Raw genomic sequence first — 26,007 nt, 5'->3', positions numbered from 1 at the left:
TGAGCTTTTAGGAGTGTGAGGGGATAAAAAAATCTAACAGCAACTTGGTCTGTGACTCAGACTCTGCATGAAAAATCTTGACATAAGGTCTGCAAAATGGACTCAGAGGCAGGTATCTTGCAGAGTGGCTTGCTGTGTCCCAAATACACTTCCAGCACGGCCATCCGCTCTGCTGACGGCTGCAGGAGGGAGCTCTGATTTTTATGCAGAGGACTGAACTGACCCGTGTCCTGATGACGCACAGAAACGTGAGACGGCGATAAAAACCACTGCAGTGGAACCACGGCATCGAGACTCGGCGAAGACCCCGCGTGGCGCCTGAGGATGAAAGTAGGGGGTGCTGCCTGGCGCTGATGGTTACTGACGCACCTCGTTCAGCGTCGTCATTAGGGCCTACACACTGTAGAGGGATGGTCAGGGCAGTAGGTGCTTGTGTTTTCACAACCGTGTCCACCTGTGTCCTTCACTGCAGCGTCAGCTGGCCTCCGAGGCTACCGGGGCCTGCAGTATGCCGGCTGGCCTGGAGGTGGCGCTGCAGAGCTCCTGGTCCTTCCTCCTCAGCTGCTGCTTGAGCACCTCGATCTCGTACTCCCTCCTCCTCAGCTTCTCCTGCAGGCTGGCCTTCTTAGCTGCAGCCTGTTGAGGGTACCGCAGACACTGAGAGTGAGGGAACTGTGTCAGAGGAAGGGGCAGAGCCACGTCACCTCAGTGGCAGCGTGGCAAAGCGCTCAGTGAGCTGGGCTTGTGACGTGAAGGTTGCGGGTTCGATTCTCAGGTCGTCCAGTTCAGCCTGAACTGCCTGCACTGCTTCAGTGAATACAAACGCCCATAAAAACGGATAATATCGAAAAATATAAGCCCTTACAAAATGTTCTGGATAAGGGTCTCTGTCACGCACATAAATGATGAAAATTACATAATGGATACTGATACATTACATAACGCTGAAAAAAATAAAACATTTAAGTGGACACTCACTCACTGGCCTGTTGCCGGTTATAGCATTAATCACGCAGCTTGGCAGGATTCCGTCAAGAGGAGGGATCAACCGACCCACGACAGAAACCACGCAGTGAGGCATCCCTCTCCATGGGGATTCCTGCCAATTACTTCCCTCTCTGAACAAGGAGCCCTGTGTGTGACTGGCAGTTCTGGAGGAGCCGTGATGCTGGTTTATGAATTATTCATGTGGAAAGTGAGGCTGCCAGTGCAGCTCTCAGAGGAGTACGGGTTTGAGAACGGCAACAGCACTCCCAGTGAAAAGCAGTGAGAGCCATTCCAGGTTTTAGGTGAAGCAGGTCAGTACAGTGAGTGGAGAGGGACTGTGTATGGTGCAATAACCTGCTTCTAGTAAGACCTGGAATATCTCAAAATGCATCAAGCGAGCAAATTCCTTTCCTGTGGCTTTAATAATAATGAAGACAGACAGTTTCTGTTTTTTTGTGTCTGCATGTAGCAGAGTTGCAGGGTGTGAAAACAATACTAATTAAAGATGAGGTGTGAGGAAAGGTCACCCAAGACAGAGAACAGTGGTGAACTTGTGGGAAATATAACATCAAGTTGTGTGTTAAATATGATGCACTTCACTGAAACTCTGCTTCCAAAGAATAGACCTTGAAAACCGACAGGACCCTCTAATGGGAGTTCATATAATAGGATGATCGCATCACTTAAAAAACTGATTGGTCAACTCCTCAGGGCTCGCAGTCTCAGTCTGTAATACTTAACACAGGCATTGCAAAACGTCGACAGCGAAGTAATCTCTCAGGAGCAGCTCTGGCCTAACATGCAGGGTAAGAGTGACAGTGATCGTCAGTGGTGGAATCATCCCGCCAGGAGGGAGTGAGCGAAGAGCTGGCCCAACCCCAGGGTTAGGTCACGCTTGGCCAGCATGCTGAGAGCGCGGCCTCGGCTCACCTTGTCTCGGATCTCGTCCTGGACGCAGCTGTGGGAGGGCGTTCTCGTGCTTCTCTTCTCCGGACGCTCCGCGCTCAGCGCCTGCAGGAGAGGGGACACCCGTCAACACCCCACACTCGACAAGAAGCACCGACAGCATGCCCTCACTACATCCACACGCCAAGACTTCCACGGACCACACCACTCTTTTAATGAGCTGCTGGCATTGATGAACTGTCAGTGCCTTGGCACTGTGACCAGCTCTCTGTCAGAGTACATTTCCAGAGTAAGGCTTTTCAGTGTTGTGCTTGAAAGTGTTGCTTCAAGAGATTAAAGAATCACTGCCCCCCCACTGCTGCACCACCACCACACCAGACGCAAAAGCTGCAGTAATGTGCATTTGTCATGTATAACACTGTCATGATGAAAAGTATTATTGAGGAAGTAAAATATAGTAGGCAGTGGGAAGGATCAGACTTGCTATCATGTATAAAGATTTCCATCCCATCGATTATCTTCAAATTTTCCTTTCCTTTGCGGATGAAAAATTTTGGTAATAAAAACGCAGACAAGTTTTATGCTGAAAAACTGCAGCAATCCCTCTCAGTACGACCTGCAAAACTCACGATTCACGACTCCTAAAGACCCGCTTCACACAGAAAGAGCTGGGCTGAGGGGCAGATCTGATTGGCTCTCTGTGTGACTGGATGAGGAGCTGCAGACTCTGGGCTCAGGGTGTTGCACTCTCCTGGCAGTCTGACAGCAGGATCTGTGATGTCTCTCTCAGGAATCCAGCTGGACCTGCACTGCCTGGCACTGAATGTTTTAATGCATCTGCACAATGTGGAAGAACACCTTTAGCCAGAACACATTTGTTCGCCTGGTGCACTTGAATTCCAGTTAAGAACATTCACTTTTGATTCAGTGGAATTCTGGCCAGATGAGTCATCTAAAGCTGTTTAACTGACATGCACATTTTGCCAAATAATAAAATAAAAATGGACTGTAAGAATATGTATGATATGGTATCCACTCAGCTTACACAAACACATATACACACACAAGCACACACACACACACACACTCACTCACACACGCGTATACACATATACTCACAGACACACTCTCACGTATACACATGTACTCACTTAAATGCACGCACGCACAAGCACAGCATGGCAAATGATTGTGCCCTTAATCTTACTGTACATTCCCCTAAGGTCAGGTTTTGCCAGTACTAATTAAGCCAAGACTAAACAGTGCTTTTAAATCCATTTTAAAATATTGATTGGAGCTGATGTGTCCTTAGAGGCTAGTGAACTGTGTTGTGCACCAACATAAATCTTTCCCTTTGATTAATGAGCATCGTCGTGAGGTTGGCCCATTGTGTTATGCAAGGAGGCACGGCCTCTCTTACGGAACAAACAACACAACAGCAGGATGAGAAAGTAAACTTTTTTTTACAATATCGTGCTGGCAGCCTTATAAACGCCATATCCACTGCAGCGGAACTACAGACCAGGAACAATAACCAGGGGTTTAAGCACAAACCCCACAGGTCCCAGAGTTTTTCAGTTGTCTTTCCAAAATCAGAGCCCTGGCCCTTGAAATTAGTTTCCTACGGACTCCAGTGTCCCCTCTTAGCTCAGGGGTATTAGCGAGGCTAGAGGTGACACTAGTGGTCTCCCTGTGCCCCAAACAGAGAATAAGGAGAGTAGGCTTTGTGAGCAACCCATGAGGAAACATCTGCGTCAGAACCACTAGACTCTTCTCCAAATTCAACTTCATGAGCTGGAATGTTCAGTTTAGGTCATGATCTCATTAAATCACAAAATAACCTAAGGTTGTTACATTTTTACAAACAATATCCATTGCATAACAAAAAATCTTGTCTTATGACACTGGCCTCAAGCCACAAAGACTTCAAGATACCATAAAAGAGTTGGTATGTTACTTTCAGAATGTGTGTTTTCACCAGGTAATAAAAATGTAATCAGATCCCATCCTTTTAATCTTTCTCTTCAGAACAGAACTGTGACTTCTTAACATGAGCCAAAGGGTTTTTTTCTCCTATGAAGAGATAATTTAAGCTTCAACCTGACACCTAACAAGATACCATTAATGTCCCCTGAGGCACTATGAGTTTAATTAAAGAGTAGAAGATTGTGGGAGTGTTCTCCTCAATAAAATACTTAGACTACAACCCTTTCAGCGCACAGGGCACAGGAAATGTCTGGGGACAAACACAATCATAAAACACTCCTACGCTAATTCTAGGCTTATCACATAATTCAGAGCCAGCCATAAATGGCTGTTTCAAAAAAGAAATAGGTAGGAATTGGTAAGAAGAAGAAATAGTAGAAATAGGTAAGAAATATGTAGATGATTTTGATTTTGCTGTTAAATCCATACAACACAGCCTGAGAGAGGGGGCTCCGAGCAATGATGCGCATTTGACACGGTCCCCTGCCACACACACACACACACACACACACACACACACACAAACACACACAAACACGCACACACTGTGACCCCAGGTAAGGTCTGTCACCTTGCGCTCCTTGACTGCTCTGTTGAGGCCTATCTCCTGCTCCAGACGGGCTTGTGTGCGCCGCAGGGCCTCACGAAGCAGGGAGCTTTCCTGACACTCCGTCTGCAGCTCTGCCCTCAGGGAGTCCAGTTTGGCCTGCAGCTGCTGGCCTGCTGCCTGGCTCTCCCTGTGTGGGGGAGAGAGAGATGAGGACTACACTGTTCATTTCAGTCGGGGATCATTTATTCAGAAAAACATCACCCTAACACCAGCCAATGCTCAAAACTACAAATGAATTACAGGAAGGAGTCTGGTAAGTTTGCACTTTGGCAAATTGGTATCTTCCAAATGCATCAGTTTGACAATCATTTATTAGGTTCTCCTAGACAGCTAAAATGTTTAAAAATCTAACATGGCAATCTCTTGAGATCATTTAAACTTTTAAAAGATACTTTCATATGCAGACATCTTAGTACTAAAGTCCACAGGCTACTTTTTAAAGATACACATAAAAAGATGACAAGAAAAAAAAAACACTCAAAAAAGTCCCATGGGGTTTAGTTAGAGGAAGTGATTCTGGAATATGGCAGGGTCCCAGTGAATATCACCAACAGGCTGCAGGTACTTCCCCATCACACTTCATCACATGCAGTTACACATCAAACTGCCAAAACAAAGTGCACCTGTGGCGTTTCATTTACAGTTGCGTTTTCCCATAACCAGAATCACACAGTAGATGTGATAAGGTGGTGGATCTAACAGTCAGTCTGCAAAACAACAAATGTGTTCCTAACCTGGTCATGTAGAAAACACCATGTGATGAGACAAAACCAGGCGGCAGTGTAGCATAGTGTAGTGTAGCATAGTGGTTAAGGAACAGGACTCGTAACCAAAAGGTTTGGCGGTTCGATCCCCGCTGGGACACTGCTGTTGTACCCTTGGGCAAGGTACTTAACCCACAATTGCCTCAGTAAATATCCAGCTGTATAAATGGATAACATTGTAAAGAATTGTAACCTATATAAGTCGCTTTGGATAAAAGCGTCTGCTAAATGAATAAATGTAAATGTAAAATATCACACACAGCTAGGGATGGAGCAGATAATGAAAAGTCAGACGGGCACAGTGTGGTAGGTGTAGAAGACACCACAGACTATCATGAAATAGGCAATGTACGTCTTTTTCAGCCATTTAAAACTGCCTGTTGGTGTGGAGGGCATATTGACAGTGTAAATATGTGTAACAGGTGCTTAGCACAGCAGGTATAAAATGACTGGACAGAGGATGGGCTCTTAGTCATAATACAGTAAGACAGAGCAGCAGGGTCACGGCTGCAGGTACGGGCTGCGCGGAGCAGAGGAGGGTGTAACCTGTACCTCAGAGTGCACATGTCCTTCTGGTACTCCTGCAGCAGCTGCTCTCTACGCCGGGCCTGGCTCTGGAGCAGGCCCAGACGGGCCTGCAGCAGGCCCTGGTCCCTCTGCCGGTGGGAGGCCAGCTTCTCCCTCTCGTCCTGGGGCAGGTGCTTCAGGGAGGCGCAGCCCGAGAGCTGGCCCTCCCCCAGCTCCAGGGCCTCACACAGCGCCCTGGCCAGGTCCAGGTACTGAGCGCAGAGGAGGCAGCATCAGGACGTGTCTCAGAAAAGAGTGTGGAACAACAGCAGCCTACCCCCCCCCCCCCAAACTGCGTCAAACTCACTGTTCTCTCACTCAGGTCCAGGGCATCAGACAGGTCCAGTCGGGCTGTGTGCTCCAAGGTGTCTTCAGCCAGAGATCCGCAGAGAAGGGGGCCAGACTGCAGTATCAAGACCACAACATTCAACCCATCACACTCTTTCTCAAGCTCAGTGTATGCACTGAGATACTGTGCTGAAAGGATGTTGGATGCGGCAGTGTAGCGTAGTAGTTAAGGAGCAAGACTCGTAACCAAAAAGTTGCAGGTTCGATTCCCCGCTGGGGCACTGCTGCTGTATCCTTGGGCAAGGTACTTAACCCACAATTGCCTCAGTAAACATCCAGCTGTATAAATGGATAACATTAAAAAAAAAAATAAAAAAAAACTGTAACCAATTTAAGTCCCTCTGGATAAGAGCGTCTGCTAAATTACAATAATGTCATGTAACGTATTGTAGGTCATAGTACCATAGAGTTGATGGTCCCTCTTTGCGCTATGGCCTTCTGGGCCCTCAGCTCACACAGCTCCCTCCTCATCAGCGCCACCTGCTGGATGCACAGTTCTGGGGAGGACACTGTGGGAGAAATGAGGGGATTGTTTCTGGGAAAGTTCTACAGAATAGCCTGAGAAACGCAGATTGCAAATGACATTATCAGGAAATGACGCTATTCTAATGATTCTCTTCTGACTAAAGATCTTGGAAAAGCATGTATTTACATGCGTTCGGATTATAATGCTATATGCTCCTAATCAGTACGTTGACAAGGGTCTGGATCTGAAGCTTGATTTGCTCATTCATGCCACAGCCATCCGATGTCTGGCTCACTCACTCATGGGTGCCGTCTGCTCCAGGGCTTTGACCCTAGCCCTCAGCTCGGCCAGTGCTTCCTGCTGACGCTGGATCACTTCCTCATGCCTGTGACCTCTGCACTTTGACCCCTGGTCTGCCAAATCAGCAGCAGCCGCCGCCAAGGCTGCTTCACCCTGTGGAAAACAGAGAGGACACGGGAATGATCACTGTCTCCTCAAAAAAAAAACCAAAAAAAAAAAAAAACGCTGAACTCATGAAATGAGTCACGGACGTTTGGATTAATAAATCAGACAGTGATGGGCTGGCGGTGGTGAGGACAGCACTGACATCACTCAGAATCTCTCCAAGTTCCATTGTGACATCAGTCAGCGGCCTTCCAAGTTCCACAGCACCGACTGCAGCTGGCAGGAGCTGTGACATCATTAGTTAAAGAGTTTTTCTCGGAATGGGGTCAGGGATTTTGGCAGATGTGGAGAATATCCTCACATCTTCCATGACTCTGCACATGTGTATCGCTTTGTTCTGGTTGGGCCGGAGGCCACAAAGGATGCCTTTCACTCTCTGAGGATTGACTTGAATGTCCCTCCCTGCTCCTTATTAAGCATGTCACACAGCCAAAACTACGGTATAAAGAAAGCTACAGCAAAACAGCAGCTTCAGCATTATATTTATGCCATGGTAAGACGGAACTGTAAGTCCTTCTTCATAAATACTCTGGTTATTTATAAAGGATTAGGTTGCCAGTGCCCTTCCAAACAATGCTGCCACAGTGTTTCTGGAGAGCTAATGTGTATGCCATATATGTGCTCACACCAAATACCCTGTCCTTATTGGTCCAACTAGTTCATCAGAGATAAATTAACTGGAAAGTCAGTATGCTCAAATGTATTTCTCAGTATAGGCGGCCAAGTAATATTTGACAACAGGGAAATGTACAATCTTCAGCTGCAACGTATCATTTAAGCATAAAATGACATCCAATTAAATGATTGGCCTAATCGAGTTAGACCAAGAGCCAACATTCGTGTCAACCCTCCACGTAATGAGGCTGACACCCCTGGAAAATTTCAAAAACATCAGGAGTACGGGATACTCCTCTCTGAACATGCATCCTCCCTGCGATCCGCATGGTGCATGTTCAAAGCAGCACTCAGCACAATGACCATCTTCAAGGGCTTTCTGCCACATCAGTGAATGCAGGTACGTCTCTTTGCCACTTCATCTGGTGCTAAATATAGCAAAAGCATTTTCACCGCATTATATGCGTCTGATGCAGGAGTAGGAGAGACAGACCGCGGAGTGGCTAAAGTGCACTTTATGAAAGGAAAGCTGGCGGTCTGGCTCTGGAAAGGTCCACTACACGTATTATCTCAGGGAGATAGAAAAGAGATGTTGCCCTGGAGATTTCAGCCCCCTCTCAGTACTTTCCACACCTCAAACCTCTCATAAGATCTGGATTTAATCTAACCTCAAGGTTATTTGTCCTTAACTTCAAGTGCCTCATTAAAGCCAAGAGTACATTCTCTCAATCCTTACTGAACACTGATTTTCATTAACAACAGTGGCTGGGATGTTGTGTGTGTGCATCTTACTACTTGAACTTTAAGGTCAACGTGCATGGCAGTTCTGGGTCATAACGAGTCAGAAATGGTTGTGTAATGCAAGCGGCTTCCGCAGTTATGTCACTGGAGGCCGTGACAGTGAGGCTCACTCTCTCCCACTTATGATGTCATAGTAGAGCGAGTCACGCCCCCAGGGTCTATTCACAGAGCTCTACAGCTCTCTTGCCCACCTTCATGCTGCATATCATATGCCGGTTCTAGAGGCCTGCCTTTGAACCTTTCCTTTGTGTGAAACTGTTCACAACGCTGAAATGCTAAAGATTTGGAGGGAGGGAGAGAGAACGACTGCATTCGGCTCAGAGGAGTTTCGGTCACCACCACATCACCGAGATATGAGGATATTATCCTTTTCTTCGTAACAAAGGAGACGGATGAAAATGACATATCAGAAATCCTTTGATCCCATATCTTTTGTAAGTCTTGAAATGTAATAAAATATTTTGTCTGATTCCAATCAAAGCAAATCATTATGAGTTCTGTATTTTATTAGGAAACGACCCGATCATGTCACCTATGCGTGTGAAAACTGGTGCAGTAACCAGAAAGAGGCAGAGTATATTTTCTGCACATCATACAGTGCGAGACAGGAAATTTTCCCGATTTTATGAGCCTTTGGGGAAACCCCAGTGTACTTTTAGATAAAAATGACACAGAAAAACAAAGTGGTATTCCGAAAGAGAAACAACATGCCTGTCCCTTTCTGTTCAAGGGACTAAAAATATGCAGGCGTACCGCAGTAAAGAACATACCTTATGCTTGACTGGGTATGATTGACTCGGATTAATATGTCGTGAACTTGTACCTTATGGGACACACACGTCACCGCTGTCAACAGCTTACAAAGAGATGACTGAGTGTTCAGCATGCTTTTCTGACAACAGTGAGATGCCCCACGGCCATTTCTGCATGTTTCTCTGACAGCAGCGATGGGTGGCTTAAAGCCATTTCTACAGCACTCTTTCTGACACATTAAACCTACAGGAACAGAGCAGCAGGAAGTCATTAGACCATCACGAGGAATTACTCTGCAGGCCCTCCACTGTCCTGTGGATCCTTCCATTTCACTTTCGGCCGACAATTCTCGAATCCACTTACAACTGCAAGGCCAGGAAAAGCCAGCTGGGCAAAGAAGCTTCAGCCCTCTGGTTATGTGGAGGGAACCTCAGAAAGGGTCTAGCACACGAGGCTGGTCACTCCCAATACTTCACCAAGCCCTGAGCTTGAGTCTGTGTTTGTTATGTGAGAAAAGGACATTTGGATGTGGATTTCTCTCAGTGCCCTGCTGACCTGTGTGCTTGCTGGTGTCTGGATGAGGGCGGGGCTGTGGTCAGCCTGTTCCTCCCTCTCTTTCTCAGCCTGGACACGCCTCTGCAGCTCCTCCTGACACTGCCTGTCAGTATAAAACACAAACACACACACACACACACACACACACACACACACACACACAAACACACACACACACACAAACGCACATACACAAACACACACACACACACACACAAAAACACACACACACACAAAAACACACACACACACACACACAAACGCACATACACAAACACACACACACACACACACACACACACACACACACACACACACACACAAGCACACATACACACACACACAAAAACACACACACACACACACACACAAACGCACATACACACACACACACACACACACACAAACACACACACAAACGCACATACACAAACACACACAAACACACATACACGTACACGCACATACAACACAAACATACATATTTATGCGCACACACATGCAAGAATTCACATGCATACACACATGCATGCACACACATGCACGCATACACACACACAGAGACACACACACACACACACACACACACTGCTTAATTTCACATAAACTATACACTAGGCAAACAAGCAAATGCTAACAATGGCAAAGGTGACTGACTAACCAACCACATCGCAGTTAAATAACCGCTGCTATTGCTGAATGATTACACTACCTGCTCTATGTAAATATACAGCATGTAATAAGAGGGAAAATGCTGAGAATATACTCTGAATTTCGAGCCAAGTGTGAAATTGTATTAATCTCAACCATCTTCGTTTACCTACTTCAGTTTGTCAGTTTGATTAATTCCATCTCTAACACTGGATGAGCTGAATGAGTACCAGTTGTGTGTGTGTGTGTGTGTGTGTGTGTGTGTGTGTGTGCGCGTGTGTGTGTGTGTGTGTGTGTGTGTGCGTGAAAGAGAGAGACACACACATACTGTAGCATATGCAATCTAAGGTAATGATGTTGAGTCAGTAACACAGGGATCAGTACTTGTGTTACACCAGAATGTGGCATGAAGGCAGAATCATTGAAGAGCTTCTGCTCTAATGCTGGCTATAGAACAAAACAGCTCTTACCCTCACCACCACTATCAGCTTAACTGAATGCTCACCTACAGCTGCGTGCTAAATCATGGCAAATAAAGACAAATTAAACTTCATGGTGTCATTATGCTGTAAGTTTCACTGTGGCTGTTTGGACATTATATGAGGGGCTTGCTGGTGAAGTTACCTGAGCTCCTCCCTCACTCTCTGAAGCTCCTCCCCTTTCTGGTCCACCAGCTGTGACATCTGGGCCAGCTTCTGGGTGAGCATGCTCAGTTCGACCTTCTGATTGACCAGCAGGGCCCTGTGCTGTTCCAGCTCCACCTTCTGCTGTTCGCTAAGCTCCCCTGCACACGCGACCAGTAAAAACACACTGGCAAACACACTTACAATACAGTTTGCGTGTGGGAGGCAAATCACAGCGAGAGCACTGCTGAGCTGACGTTTGGATGCACAGAAACATAAATTATGGATGCAAAAAGAATCTATTGGTTTTTCTTAACAGAGTATTTTGTCGCATGCCATAAAAATCTTCTCCCTTCAAACAACGGTTGATTTTAAGACGGCAAATTAAATCAAGGACCTTAACAGTGTCATCAGAACTATTGTACACTAATATCCATTTGTTCTTCCATGTATGGTTTTATATTTGAGTTTTCCACACAGACATTACACAGCCTTTAGATTCAATGCTATTTTCTACAATGTTAAAGTGAAAGAGGACCTTAATGAATCTAAAACAAGTGAAAGATCTGCAGTCTCTCATTCCATATTCCAAAGCTGCATCTGAACCTGAAACCTCCAGGGACACAGAACTAATCTGCTGATTCCTTGACAGTGTGAAGGTGTGGGCGACAGAGTGGGGGCGGCAGTGTAGCATAGTGGTTAAGGAGCAGGACTCGTAACCGAAAGGTTGCCGGTTCGATCCCCGCTGGGACATGCTGCTGTACCCTTGGGCAAGGTACTTAACCCACAACTGCCTCAGTAAATATCCAGCTGATGACATTGTAAAGAACTGTAACCTATGTAAGTCGCTTTGGATAAAAGCGTCTGCTAAATGAATAAATGTAAATGAAGGAACCTGTCATGTCAGACATCCGGGCGTTGGCTACGGCCAGGTCGCGGCTCAGCGCGGCGATGACGTCTCCCTGGGCAACAACCTCCTCCTGTGCCTTGGCCAGCTCAGCCCTATAGGGAGACAAAAGGGGGGGGGGTCCATTTACCCACAAACCACAGGGTGTCTGGATCCTGTCAAACCCTGACCACTGAGACACCAGAGGCGCCGGGAGGAGGGCTAATGATTGGCTGCATGCGAGGAGTTAAATAAACCTGTTCCTATGGCAGACATGCACACGCCTCGCTGTACTTCACTTCATAAATTCACCGGGTCTTCGTTTTCTGCCTCTGTGACTAGCTCTGTTTTCACACTGGTATATCTCTGATTTGACATTTCAATAGATTGCATATTTAGCAAATATTCTCAATGCTCAAATATTTCCATCATACTTCCTATCAATATCAAAACTGTACGGAAACTTCCTTTGTACAGTGCTAGAGTACAGAAAGAGCTACAGGTTGCATAAAACATTCATTCATAAACTTGGCCATCTTGCCAACTGACACAGATAGTCATAGGCTGTAGTGTGTCACCATCCATATCATAAGTGACATTACCATGTCATTCTGATTTGTTGTGTTACAGTAATCACCTCAAACTTGGATGGCGGCACAATATAACCTACGGCAACCTACAGTGGTTGGCACGAGCGTTCATGAATACTGACACAGTGTTCATAAAAGTGTTTTGCAGAGCTTGTGAAGGATTCCACTTAACCTTTAACTGAAGTCAACTGAGAAATCTTTCCTCATTTACAGCAATGGCCTCTCGATGTGAGCATTCACATCATTCTTATGCAGATCCCTGCACAGAAATTGCTGCCAAATGTGTCTGACTACCTTGAGCGTGAGGGCCGCTGTATGGTTTGACATTAGCCACGTTTATTAGCTCAGAATACGCGCTTGTCCAGCACCCCACTGTGGCACTGGCTTTCCTGCTGTGCTTGCTTAGACTTTGCCCACATTCGCTGTTTATTCTGTGAATCAGAAATTTCACAGCATGGCAGCACGCAGGCAGCCGAGATGGTTTTTACTGTTACCTCTCCATCTGAGGAGCAGAGGGACGGCTCTCAGAGAAGTATTCCTCACTGTGGTGTGATTCACTGAGTCTCCCAGAGTCCTCCGAGGTCAAATCCGTAATGAAAACAATAACGAGCTGATCTATAGCCTGTCTCCTTTGTTCAGCGTTGAGAGGTAAAGCGTGCCAGGTACCACGGGCACTAAATTCAAGCCTGCGGTTCGGTCTAAAAATAACTTGTTTTTTTCCTCCTGGAGAATAAAGATAAGATTAAAAAAATAGCCTTCTGGCACAAAGAAGAGTTGAGTAGGATGACTGTTGTCATCAGATCTTGCAGAAAAAAACACCTCTCTGAAAGTACCACGCAATATGTGTTTTCTTGCAGTTTGAAACCCCCTCACGTGTTTTGGAGATGATATGAAATGGATTGAAACAAGTTGTGATAAGGCTTGCACACTGACTCAAACAACAACTGCATAAAAAATGTTTCTCCAAAAAGAAAAAAGATAAGAACAAAGACACTCAATCAGGCCCTACATCAAGGATCCACCCAGAAATTCGTTGTTAAAAAAGGAGACAATTTAGATGGAAACTACGCCTTTTGCCTCAGAGCCAGTCAGCTTGACCGGTGCACAGCTCGATTCAGACGGAATTTCACAGTGAGGTCCTGTCTCCGACAGATTTACAGTAAGGGCTATTATATAATAACCAGGACTTGAATAATTCACGTTTTCTCTTTAATCCATTATTCATGGGGAAATCACAGACAGGGGATTGCAGGATACACGTGAGCCCAGGGACCCAGACTGACACCACTCTGCTCTGTCAGGGGAGGAATCCAGCTGCTTATGCTAATCTCCTCATTAAAAAGAATCAAACAGCGGAGCACTGTCTCTCCGTTTGATATTTAAATAAATGTCCTTGCATGAAGATGGATGTCTTCAAAGAGGACTGTAATACATTTTTTAACCTTTGTAGTTAAGAGATAGGTTCTGAATGAAATCTGATCATCTTATGTTGGGTGATAGTGTGGGGTGGTAATTAAAAAACTGGGCTGGTAACCAGAAGTTTGCTGGTTTAGATCCTGGAACATTGGAACATGTCAGACAATGTTGTTGAGTACACCTGAGCAAGGTGTCTTACCTGAATCGCTGGAACGGGTACATGCATAACATGTAAAATGAGCACATCACCCTACTGTCAATGAGGGTGTGAGTTAAAAAAAATACACATAATGGGATGAATGGTCTTTGATCCAGGTGGGGCTCTGTACCTGAGCAGGGTGACATTCTCCTCCAGGGCCACCACTTCAGGGTCTCTGATTGGCTGAGGCGGGATGGGACCTGGCTCAGGTGTACTGCCCTCTAGCTTCTTCTCCATCTCTACAGAGCATTTACAGAAACACAACACAAGGTATACACAGTGCTGTGCAGACAGACTTATAGGGCACTCATGCCTTACCCTTAGGAAAACCACGATTACCAAAACTATCAAGATTATCATTTAACATCTAATTGCTTTACATAATTAGGAGTTCAGTAAAATGAGAATGAGGGAGAGAGCTACATCTATAAAGTAGGACTGCCCTCTAGGAACAAACTGTGGAACTACCGGACATTCCTGAGATAAAAAAATCTGTGATCTATCATCACATTGTCATGAAGTTTCCAACTTTTTGGTGTTTATAAGAGTACACATGTGCTATATAACTCAAATACACAACAAATACAGGCATGACAAATCATGCCTCAGAGCCAATCCTCAGCTTGACCGATGCACAGCTAGATTCAGACGGAATTTCACAGTGAGGCCCTGTCTGTGACAGGTTTACAGTATGACTATTATATAATAACCAAGCGTTGAATAATTTATGTTTTTCTTTCAACCATTATTCATGGGAAAATAACAATTTTGAACAAATCAATGATCTTTAAAGCATGAAACAACTCACCAACAACTTAACAACTCAACAACTCTTAATTTAGCACATAACAAAACCCCAAAACATCAATTTCCAGTCTGTAATAATCACTCATTTGCTGTGCTGCTCTGCAAGTTTCTGTTTTGCAGTATTGACTTCTATGCCTCTGTGCTCTTGATGCCCCCAGTGTCACGCCAACTCCTAAAAGTGCCCCCCCCCCCTCGCCCTGTCCCCCCCACCCCACACCCCCTGCCCTGCCCCTCCAACCCCCCCCACCCCTCGCCCAGTTCCCCCCCCCTCAACCTGTCCCCCCCACCCCACCCCCTCTGCCCTGCCCCTCCAACCCCCCCCCCCATCCCTCGCCCAGTCCCCCCCCCCCCCCCCCCCCTCGCCCTGCCCACCCCACCGCACACCCCCTGCCCTGCCCCTCCTGCCCCGCCCCCTGCCCCTCCCATCCTCACCTGTCAGCTTCTCCTTCAGCATGTCCCTCTCCTCCTCCCCCTCCCTCATGTGCTGCGTCACCCTGGCCAGCCGCTGGTCCAGGTCCACGATGGTGTGGGCGTGCTGGCGGACCTGCTCCCGGTACTCCGCCTCCTGCACACGGTAACGCCCCCTCTCCATCTCCGCCCCCTTCTGCTCCGCCTCCTCCACCCTGGCCTGCCACTGCACCTCCTTGGCCTGGGTCTCCTCCCGCAGGGCAGCCTGGGGAGGCGTGACGAGGTACACATTCCAGCTACCCACAATGCACCCTCTCATCAGTCTCTCACTAACACATTTGTTGCGGCAGTGTAGCATAATGGTTAAGGAGCAAAGCTCATAACTGAAAGGTTGCTGGTTCAATTCCCTGCTGGAGCACTGCTGCTGTACCCTTAGGCAAGGTACTTACCCCACAATTGCCTCTGTAAACATCCAGCCATATAAATGGATAACAAAAATGGTAACCGATAAGTTGCTCTGGAGCGTGTAATATAATTAACATTTACATTTATTCACTTTTACCCAAAGCGACTTACAAGTGAGGCAGAGTACAGCACAAGCAAAATGGCCATATAAGGAGTCAACAATATTAGAAGTGCTGCATGACCAAGTTTCAATAGCTGGCCAGTCAAGGTACAAGCTAGTAGAGATGAAACCATAGATGTGGATTATTTTTAAGGAAAACAAAGATTAAGACATAAGAAAGTGCTTTAGGTGGTATTGTTTCAGCAAGTGCTGGGGTTTCATCCCAAGATGTTACAAATATGCTGGTCATTAAAACAAACCAAAAACACTTGAGAGTAGATGAATAAAAAAGAACCGCTTAAGTCAAGCAGAGTTCAGACTGCAGTTAGACTGAATCTGGGCCTCAGACCCAGTGGGCTCCAAGCTGGAGCTGATGTATGGAAGACCTCCACCCCCCCCCATCCCCTCACCTCCGCTCCTCTAACCAGATCCAGCTCCCTCCTCGCCTCCTCCAGCTGGAGCTGCAGTTCCTCCTCCTGGCCACGGGCTTCCACACCCTGCGGTTTTGGGATCAAACCGTTATCCCGCTATCCTTTCCAAAACCAGACCGCTGGATCTTCGTAATGCCCTCTAATGCTCTGCTACTGTTCTGGATTTGCTTCTTATCCAAACACGCCGATTCTGATATTGACACAATACCGTGTGTAACAGATGCTTATCACTGACGGCGCGTTTGAGTGGGTGTGCATTACTGGCGTGGTGGTAAGTCAACAGTGTAGAATCCGTATCCTGGATCTGCAAACTGCACAACAGATGAACCCCGACAGGCACATTCCTCTGGGCCTCCAGAAGTAGCATCAAATCAGACACTTTCAGCCTCTGTCATCACCTCACACCTCTAGTTTCAAATGTCTTCGTGTTAATGAAATAACAGCGATGAGTAGTGAAGTTTTTGTGTTTGTGTGCGTGCGTGTGTGTGTGAACGCATGTGTGTGTGTATGTGTGTATGTATGTGTGTGTGTGTGTGTTGGTGTGCATGTGCGTGCATGTGTGTTTGTGTGTGCGTGTGTGTGTATGTGTGCGTGTCTGTGTGTGTGTGTGTGTGTGTGTGAGCGTGTGTGTGTGCATGCGTGCGTGTGTGTGCATGTGCGTGCATGTGTGTTTGTGTGTGCGCGTGTGTGTATGTGTGCGTGTGTGTGTGTGAGCGTGTGTGTGTGCATGCGTGCGTGTGTGTGCATGTGCGTGCATGTGTGTTTGTGTGTGCACGTGTGTGTATGTGTGTGTGTGTGTGAGTGTGTGAGCATGTGTGTGTTTGTGCGTGAGCGTGGGTCCTCACCTGCTGTCTCTGCTGCTCCAGCTCCTCCCTCATGGCACTCAGCTGGTCCTGCAGCTCTTTAATCTTCGCCTCCTTGCTCTGGACCAGGGCATCCTGACCTCCCTCTACCTCCTGCAGCTTTGCCTGCACGGACACACTTACCCAATCACACACCCTGAAAAACTCTGCGCAGCTGGGTAACATTACCTTACCGCACACACAGTCTTCTGCCTCTCCAAGTGTCTTATGGCAAAAAAACAGCTTCAAATAAGTTACGCCAAATGACCTTATTCAGACCTTATTCAACTTCATACACATTACAATTTACACATGATTCATGTATACAGCAGGAAAATTGAGTTTAAGAACCTTACTACTTTCTGCAACTACTTTTACTACTTTCTGGTTACACAGTCCACAGCTATGCCCTATATTCACTGCAGACAGAGTGGTGGGAGGGTGGTCCTACCTGCAGGGCTCTGAGCTCCACCTCACGCTCCTGGCTCTGATTCCACAGGGCTCTGATGCCACCAGGGGCTCCTGCTTCACAGCAACACAAAGACAAGAACATGGAGCTCCCTGCACACAGCAACACACACACACTGCAGCAAACACACGCACACACACACACATGCACACACACACATTGCAGCAAACACACACACACACACACACACACACACACACACACACAGACACACACACACATGCACACATTCACACACACACACACACACACACACACACACACAAACTGCAGCAAACACATGCACACACACACACACACACACTGCAATAACCACACACACACACGCACACATACACACAGCATGTTCCTCACCACATACAGTTCACACTACACAAAATGCAGAAATCACAAGGAGCAGGATATGGACTGGTAATAAAGGTGACCTTCTCAGAGCTGCACTACCATCAAAGATTCTTAATAATTACAAGACAAAATGCTGTGAACTTGACAGTGAATCTAAGTGAATTTAAACAGTGTCCTCAATACCTTAGGCACTCCATGACAGGAGCACACAGGGCCTAACTGGCCTAGCAATTAACAGCCTAGGGTACCATCTTACCTTCAGCAAAGTCCGACATATCTATCCCAGCATCCTGCAGGGCCTGTGCGACTTCCTGTAGCCGTGCCAGCTGGCCGCCCAGCATGGAGAGGGCAGCAGACTGTACCCAGGTCAGTGACGGGGGAACAGACTGACCCTGCAGAGTGGAGATCTCGCTCTGGAGGGCAGGAGCTGAGCGTGCTTCCTGCAAGCGAGTCTGGAGGACAGACAGGAGACCACAGAGCACATTGGCCAATGGTTCACTCTATAAACGCATGGTAGTAATGTACCTCTTCATACTGTTCCACTACTATCCTCACCCCCCCAACACCTGCTACTTCTTGCATTTGATGTTAATTGCATGTGTAGTACTATGATGTATTATGAATTTGTGTTCTAGGAACTGTTGTATTGTAGTATACTTGGCTTTTGTCAGAGTGCACAAGTTAACTTGAATAGTGTTCTGCTCACACTCACTGGACTGGGAGTGTTGTCAGCCTGGTCTGACACTGTTGCTCATTTAAATTGAATGGATGCACTTCTGTTCTATTGTGCTGGAAGTTGCTCTGGATAAGAGCGTCTCCTAAATGCATGTAATATAATGTAATGTATGCCATCATGGTTGAGGTTAGTGTAGGGAAAGTGGAATTTCACAACCCTGCAAATGCATGGAGTTGTAGTTACCTCAGTGAGTGACTAATAGTATTTTTCTATGGAGAAAATGTCTTTTTATGGGTTAACACAAGTCAGTGATTGACAGCATATGTTAGCTCCACCCATGATGGGACTCCCATCTCAGGCTGAGTTTTGCTGCATGCCATGGCCTCACACTCAGAGCGAGGCTGTGAAATGTGAAATATGTGAGGTGTCTTGGTGTCAGTGTAGAGGGCCTACCGTGCACTCCTCCAGCATGGTCCTCAGTCTCCCTGCCTCTTCAGCTGCCCTGTCCTGATCCGCTGAGCCTTCCTTCAGCTGCTCCTCCAGCTCCTGCACCCTGGCCCGCAGCGCCTCCCTCTCCTCCACCACCTCCTTCTTCTGCTCCTCCAGCTCTCCCAGCCTGGTCCCCAACGCCTCCTTCTCCTCGATAATTTCTGTCATCTGGTCTATCACCTGCAGAGGGCGACAGATACTCGGTCTAGAGTCTGGATCTCCGGAACACTTCAAAAACAGCCTCTTCAGTATCAAGCGCTTTAGGATCAAGCTACTGCAGGTTATTATGGACAAGACTGTCCATAAAAGCAACCTGCTTTGTGCTTTAATGGCACATACTTTTTGGCTCATCTCCTTGAGAGTATTATTTTTTCAGGGATGCTTCATACAATTCCAGCTCTGGAGGTACAAAAATCCAGAAGGTTTTAGACTTCCCTTTAAATTAGAAAATAATTTGCAGTTGGAGCATCAAATGAAATTACTCCATAGCATAAAATCAACCCGGATTAATCCATAAAAGGCTGTAACCACAAGAAGACCCTGCATCAACAAAGACTCGTTTTAAATGGACGTGTGATGTCACCGATTGTGATCACGGAGCTGTTGCGGTGACTGACCTCCTGGTCTGACACAGTGTCCTGTGGAGGGGAGACCCCAGGGGCAGAGTAGGTGGCCTGGATGATTCTGCTCCGGAGGCGTTCCAGCTGGGGAGACGGAGAGCATTCACGGCTACTCCACCATTCTGTGACACAGCTTCTACACAGCACTGTGGACTACAGGACAGCGTGCGGAAGACTGGGTATTCAGTGGTCTCACCCGTGCCTGAGTGCGCTCCAGCTCCACCCTGCTCCTCTGCTCCCTCTGGTGGCCGTTCTGCAGCTGCTGTTTGCACGCCTCCATCTCGGCTTGCACTGAGACGAGCCTCTAGGGGGCAGTGTAATCCCACAGGAGCAGTCAGCACCATTAAAGAAAGACTAGGCCCCTGAACAAATGTATTCTAAGTTGTTTCTCGCCTTGTAATTTAATGGGTAATTAAATGAAATCTACAAAACTGTCTCAGGGGCAGAGAATTCTGCTTTCATTCCTCTCTTTTTACCCACGTTCTTTTTACTCTGTTCAACTTCCCCTCTCCAGTGAATTAGATATGAACAGACACTTGAATGCAAAGCCTATATTTTTGCTAATTTACTGTATTCACTGTACTTTAATTTTACCTTATTTATGAGCTCTCCTCTCTGCCCAGTGTGCTCAATGATGTTGTTCAGTTCAACGAGAAATATACTTGGCAAAATACGTGCTAGGGTTTGTATGAAACATGAATTGCAGTGGTGGTTGTGAATTCACGATTTTCAAATTGGTTTGTTTTATTACTTACTAAAAATCAAGGGCTCTTCAGTGTGGAGCCCTGCTTCAGTAGAAGTGTGGAGCAACACATACTTTTATAATATTGTAGCATGATAAAATGACACTTACTGTGTAGTGGCAACTGTTTACACACTCAGTTTCACGGAGATGCAAATATAATTATTGTACTATAACTAGTAAAAAAAATGAGAGGGTAAATTATGCTTGGAGTTTGCAAATCAGAAAATATTTGATCTTTCCAGTAGATGAGGGTGTATTTATGCAAACAGTATCTGAAAGAGATTATTAGAACCCCTACAATGAAAACTAGAAGACTGGGTAATAAGACAGACAGTCACAGACACAGCGTACAGGGGGAATGCGTGTGGCTGTCAGTAGATGGAGTGTTTGACCTGTAATTGATGAAAGTGACCTGTAATTGATGAAGTCGCTCTGGATAAGAGGGTCTGCTAAATGCCGATAATGTGATGTAATAATGTTTGGTGTGCGTGCGTGTGTGAGGGCCAGACCTGCCGTTCCTCGCCCAGCCTGCTCTTCAGCGAGTCCCGCTCCGCACCCTGCCTCTGCAGCTCCGTCTGCCGCTCCGTCAGGGTCTGCTCCAGCTTCTCCGCCCTCTGCCGGCACACACACAGCGACACCACGTCAGCCCCTCCTCCGCCGCCGTCAGGTCATAAAGTCCGTGACGGACTGCACCTTCACGGCTGGCATTTCCGGAGGGTCAGCGGCGGAATGGACGCACCCACCTTCCTCAGGGCGATGATGTCATTCTCACGCGCCTGCAGCTCCTCCTGGTGACTCTTATTCTCTCTCGTCCTGGAAAACTATGCGGCAGAAAGAAAAGAGCAGGGTGTCATTTCTAAACCAACAAAGGTTTAAACCAGTTGGAAAATTCAGATAGATCTTAGCATGAATTGCTTTGTGTGCCTGATGTTGGCAATGGTGGATTTGGTGCCGTGTGACATCATTTATCAGTGATCAGCTGATCCATTGAAGGGACATTTTTGATTGGCCCATTTAGACTGCATGATGGGAGGGTCATTATAAGGTTAGATCACTGGGAGAGAGGCTGCTTCAGAGGGCCGGGGCACCTTGGCTGACAGGGCTCCCAGCTGTGCATCCTTGTGCCGGATGTCCTGTCGCAGCTTATCCACCTCGGCGGCCAGTTTGAGAGCCTGCTTCTCCCGGGCCGACAGGTCTCTCTGCAGGCTGGTCGCCAGACCTGAGGGACAGGGGACAAAGACAAAGAAAACGTGTCAAAGGGACACGATGATGTCACAAAGAAATAAGGTGTCAAAGTTGCACAATGATGTCACAAAGAAATAAAGTGTCAAAGGGGCACGATGATGTCACAAAGAAATAAAGTGTCAAAGGGGCATGATGATGTCACAAAACGCCTGCGCCCTCTCATAACCCACGCAGACTGGGCTGTACCTGAAGACATGCTGCTGTCCTTCTTCAGCTTCTCCACCTGAGTCCTCAGATTGGCGATCTTCAGGTCCCGTTCCGCCAGCGAGTGTTTGAACACCTCACTCGACCCGTTCTGCAGCTCTACCATCTACAGGCACGAAGTTTAACTTTAGACAAAAGTACATACAAAAAGGCAAGCATCCTGGATCAAGGGTCGCCCCATGAGTAACATCCTACATAAAAATAATGGCAGACAGAAAATACACAATCAATCTCCATGCTGTAATATTAAAATTTATGTGCACGACAAATCTGCTAATTCTATGGGTAAATTTCACATTGTTATATACAATCTGGCAAAGAGAAAAAGGGGGATATTATTCTCTTGGCCATGCAGACACATTTCAAATGAAATCCTGAGCAATTTACATATCATATAATTTGTACATATTGTAATCCTGGATATTTACCGAAGCTACTATTTACCCTTCAGTACCCCACCCACAGGTATAATAGCTGTGAATCAACCTTTGGGTTATGAGGCCTATATCATTAGCACTGCAGTATATATATATATATATACATATCTACAACATGTACATACTCATTCAGCTCATTCTTTTTTATATAATATACATACATACATACACACACACACCCACACATTTATATATAGCATACATACGTACATGGTGTTGATGGTCTTACGCATTTGTGACTGAAACACTTCCAGAACATGACTGAAACACTGGCTGAGTGTGTGGTTGCCAGGTGCCGCACTCCCCACCTGCTCTTTCAGCTGCTGGATCTGCTCCTTCTTCTCACCGACGTCCCTCTCCAGGCTGCGCAGCTTGCTGCTGATCTCGGGATCGACGCGGTTCAGCGCCACCTGGTGGCGGAGGGCGGACACCTCGTCCCGCAGCCCCGCGATCACCCCGTCTTTCCGCCACGACTCGCCCTCGAACACCGCCAGGCGGCTGACCTCGTCCCCCAGCCTCAGGATCCTCTCCTCCTGATGGGGACACACGGGACACACACACACACAGGAAGGCCCAAATTCACTGATCCTGGATCAGATTTAAGGTCATGCAGGCAGGGGGTTCCCAAACTTTTACCCAGACCATTTACCCTTTATCCAGGTCTTTCAACCCTTTTCATGCCACCATTACATTATTGTCATTTAGCAAATGATCTTATCCAGAGCGACTTAATAGGATACAGTTTTATCCATTTATACAGCTGGATATTTACTGAAGCAATTCTGGGTTAAACACCTTGCCCATGGGTACGGCAGCAGTGCCCTAGGGGGAAATGGAGCCAGAGACCTTTCAGTTATGAGCCTTGCTCCTTACGGCTATGCTACACTACGGCCCTAGCAACACGCATTAGCATAAAGCTGCTGCTAGTACCCTATTAATATGTGTAGCCTTAACTTCTTAGACTGTAAGGAAGTGTTGTAACAGAAATTAAATGAAAAATGTCTTCCTTGTACCAAAGGCATGCATTTCTCTGAGTTTACTCCAAATTCATCCATTGCTTTTTCAGTTATTGTGTTCACAGGAAGACAAAGAGCGAGACAAGCAAACAAACACGGCTGATCTCATAGCCTCCTCCACCTAGCAGTGGCAGAGATCATACAGTATTGTCAACCAATAACAGTCCACCTTCTCCTGTAGCAGGTGCTGCAGAGTTTGAGCGTTCTGTGATGTCACTGTGCTTCTATGCGAGCGCGCTGCTCCGGAATTCCCACTCCCACTTCCTGCAATACAATAAACAGGAACTGCAGGGGCCACCCAGGAATACCCACACGTAACAGGCAGAATTCATTAGTGAAGTAAGTGGTGGAAACAAGAATGCTACCTGGTCTGACAGAGGGGACCTCCGGCTCAGTGGAGTGACCCAGCCCTGCCCTCTTGGCTCCTGCGCTGACTGGTCGGGCCTTGCTGGGGGGGCGAGGGGCGGTAGGCCCCCCCTGTATCCAGGCCATGCTGGTGGAAGGCTGGCCGGGCAGGAGGGGGAGCTGGGAGGGCATGTTAGGGGGGGCAGACACTGGACTGGAGTCCTCAATCAGCTGCAGTGGGGTCTGCCAGGCTACCCGCTGGTTCACAGGAGGACATGACACCTGGGGTTAAATGCACACACACGCGCACACACACACAAAGACACAGTCGTGAATACGGCTTTTGTTTTCCTAGACAGATTGATTCTGAGAGTCAAATGAGAGAATGACAGAATAACATTAAGATGTGTGCAGGGATGGCCATTGCTTAAAGTTACATTACATTACATTATTGGCATTTAGCAGATGCTCTTATACATAGGAAGTTACATTTTCTACATGTTATACATTTATACAACCGGATATTTTACTGAGGCAATCGCGAGTTGGTTGCCTTGCCAAGGGGTACAGCAGTGTTGCCTCGGTGGGGAATCAGGCCAACAGCCTTTCGGTTATGAGCCCTGCTCTTTACTGCTACGCTACACTGCCGCCCCCTCCCAGTGTAAATGAACAGAAGGAGAAATGGTACCGGGGAGGCGGTGTCCACCGCCAGCTGATACGCGGGCCCGCCGTAGCCGAAATGCAGCTCGTCGCCCGGGGCCAGACGCACGGCGGCATTGTGGATGCGGCAGCCGTTGACGAAGGTGCCGTGGGTGGAGTTCAGGTCGTGCAGCACGAAGCAGCGGTCGGCTTCGCTGTGCTCGATCAGGGCATGGTGCTCTTCCACACCCCCGTTCTGGCAAAAACCCACAAAAAAAGTGAACACTTCCCAAAAATAGCTAAAATAAATTATTACTGACATGCTAATTAGTTCTCACCCCGGATGGCTTCCTTATGATTTACATGTTATCCCCTTACACAGATAGATGTTCAGTTCATTTAGTTATTTAGTTCAAAGGCAATTCACTTTAAGCTTCTGCGTGATTGCAAGTTAAGTTTTTTGCAGTAACGACTAGGCCCTACTGCCAAGTAATGCTTTTGTTGAGGGGCCTCCAAGTGTCACAGACTTCGTCTGGCTGGTCAGATAACGGTGAAGACGCACTACCTGCAAGCACAGGTCCGAATCCTCATGCTTTCCCACTGTTGTAGTTTTGGGCTGGAGTTTAAACACCCATCCTAAGGTTTTTAGGTATCCCCTCATGGCCGTAGCCAACCTGTTAAGCAAAACAGTTTATGGTTTCTAAAAAACCAGTACACTTTCACAACAGCACGTCCATATATTTTGTTTGCATCTTCAATTTAAAAAGCTGAGCTCGACTCAAGTGTTCTAGGCAATGAAAGGTGACAAGTAGGCTGCTCTTTAATCTGCCGTGTAACGATTCCTTATTGACGTGACTGCACACGGCTCATGCAATTTCATTTAAAAGACGAAGATTCTGGACTTCATACAACTGCAGCAGTTATCCACATACGCCGGGACTGCAGTCTTTGTTCTTGAAAGTGTTTCACAGTTTAAAACGATAACATTTCGTTTGAAAAGCGAGACAGAAAGAACGTTTCGTTTTCACCATCTTGTTTACAACACACAAATTCCCATTTCTAACAAAAACCTCTACCACGTCTATCCGCTGAGTATTTCCTGAGGCAAAACAACACAGCAAGTCTTTACGTTTGTATTTGCCAGAGAATAACTTACAAATACGTCTTTCTCTCCCCCACTTCCTCTGATGGACACCTCCAGTCCTTTTAGGAATTGTATATGAGCACCATGGTAACGAACCAAGCTCCGCCTTAAGCGGCTAATTCACGTTTGAAAAGCACCGTATGCTGGGCCCGCTGAATACGTGTCTGACTCATCTCCGGTGGGTGTCTCATATTCTTTGTTTATATTATGCAGAACACATAACCCCAAATTAAGATACACCAATACTTAGACTTGCCATTTTTCCCCACACAATTCAGCAACATAGCAGTTGTCATAATGGTATCGGTTTTAAATCTGGATATTTTGTCATATATTTAAAGTGTTTAAATAAAATGTTGGTCGGCCACTGTATTTCAGTATTTATGAATATT

The 26,007-nt window shown here is 46.8% G+C and overlaps 1 protein-coding gene across 1 annotated transcript; it reads right to left on the bottom strand.

Annotated features, from left to right (window-relative positions):
• Positions 1-474: 474 nt before the first annotated feature.
• Positions 475-25,132, bottom strand: fhad1 (forkhead-associated (FHA) phosphopeptide binding domain 1). The gene is made up of 27 exons (XM_036532676.1): positions 25,037-25,132; positions 24,521-24,727; positions 23,853-24,090; positions 23,657-23,751; positions 22,780-23,004; positions 22,017-22,140; positions 21,674-21,804; positions 21,329-21,406; positions 21,095-21,199; positions 19,838-19,924; positions 19,185-19,400; positions 18,312-18,507; positions 17,693-17,763; positions 17,245-17,367; positions 16,379-16,465; positions 15,455-15,668; positions 14,319-14,427; positions 11,993-12,099; positions 11,099-11,258; positions 9,824-9,926; positions 6,934-7,087; positions 6,571-6,677; positions 6,128-6,223; positions 5,806-6,032; positions 4,451-4,616; positions 1,918-1,998; positions 475-636 (listed from the first exon to the last, which is right to left on the bottom strand). Exons 1-27 carry the CDS (start codon positions 25,130-25,132, stop codon positions 475-477), a joined length of 3,765 nt encoding a protein of 1,254 aa, XP_036388569.1.
• Between the last annotated feature and the right edge of the window lie 875 nt (positions 25,133-26,007).

Source organism: Megalops cyprinoides, chromosome 7 (genome assembly GCF_013368585.1).
Source record: "Megalops cyprinoides isolate fMegCyp1 chromosome 7, fMegCyp1.pri, whole genome shotgun sequence".
NCBI lineage: Eukaryota > Metazoa > Chordata > Actinopteri > Elopiformes > Megalopidae > Megalops > Megalops cyprinoides.
The sequence above is the reverse complement of the archived record's forward strand: the minus strand, read 5'-3'. Positions and strand labels throughout refer to the sequence as shown.

Coding starts and splice junctions, on each gene's coding strand:
- fhad1 (XM_036532676.1), bottom strand. CDS start 25,132: ATGAGGGGATACCTAAAAACCTTAGGATGGGTGTTTAAACTCCAGCCC. Junction 15,669..16,378: donor ATCTGGTTAGAGGAGCGGAG/GTGAGGGGATGG, acceptor ACGCCTCCCCAG/GCTGCCCTGCGGGAGGAGAC. Junction 1,999..4,450: donor GAGCAGTCAAGGAGCGCAAG/GTGACAGACCTT, acceptor CCTCTCCTGCAG/GCGCTGAGCGCGGAGCGTCC.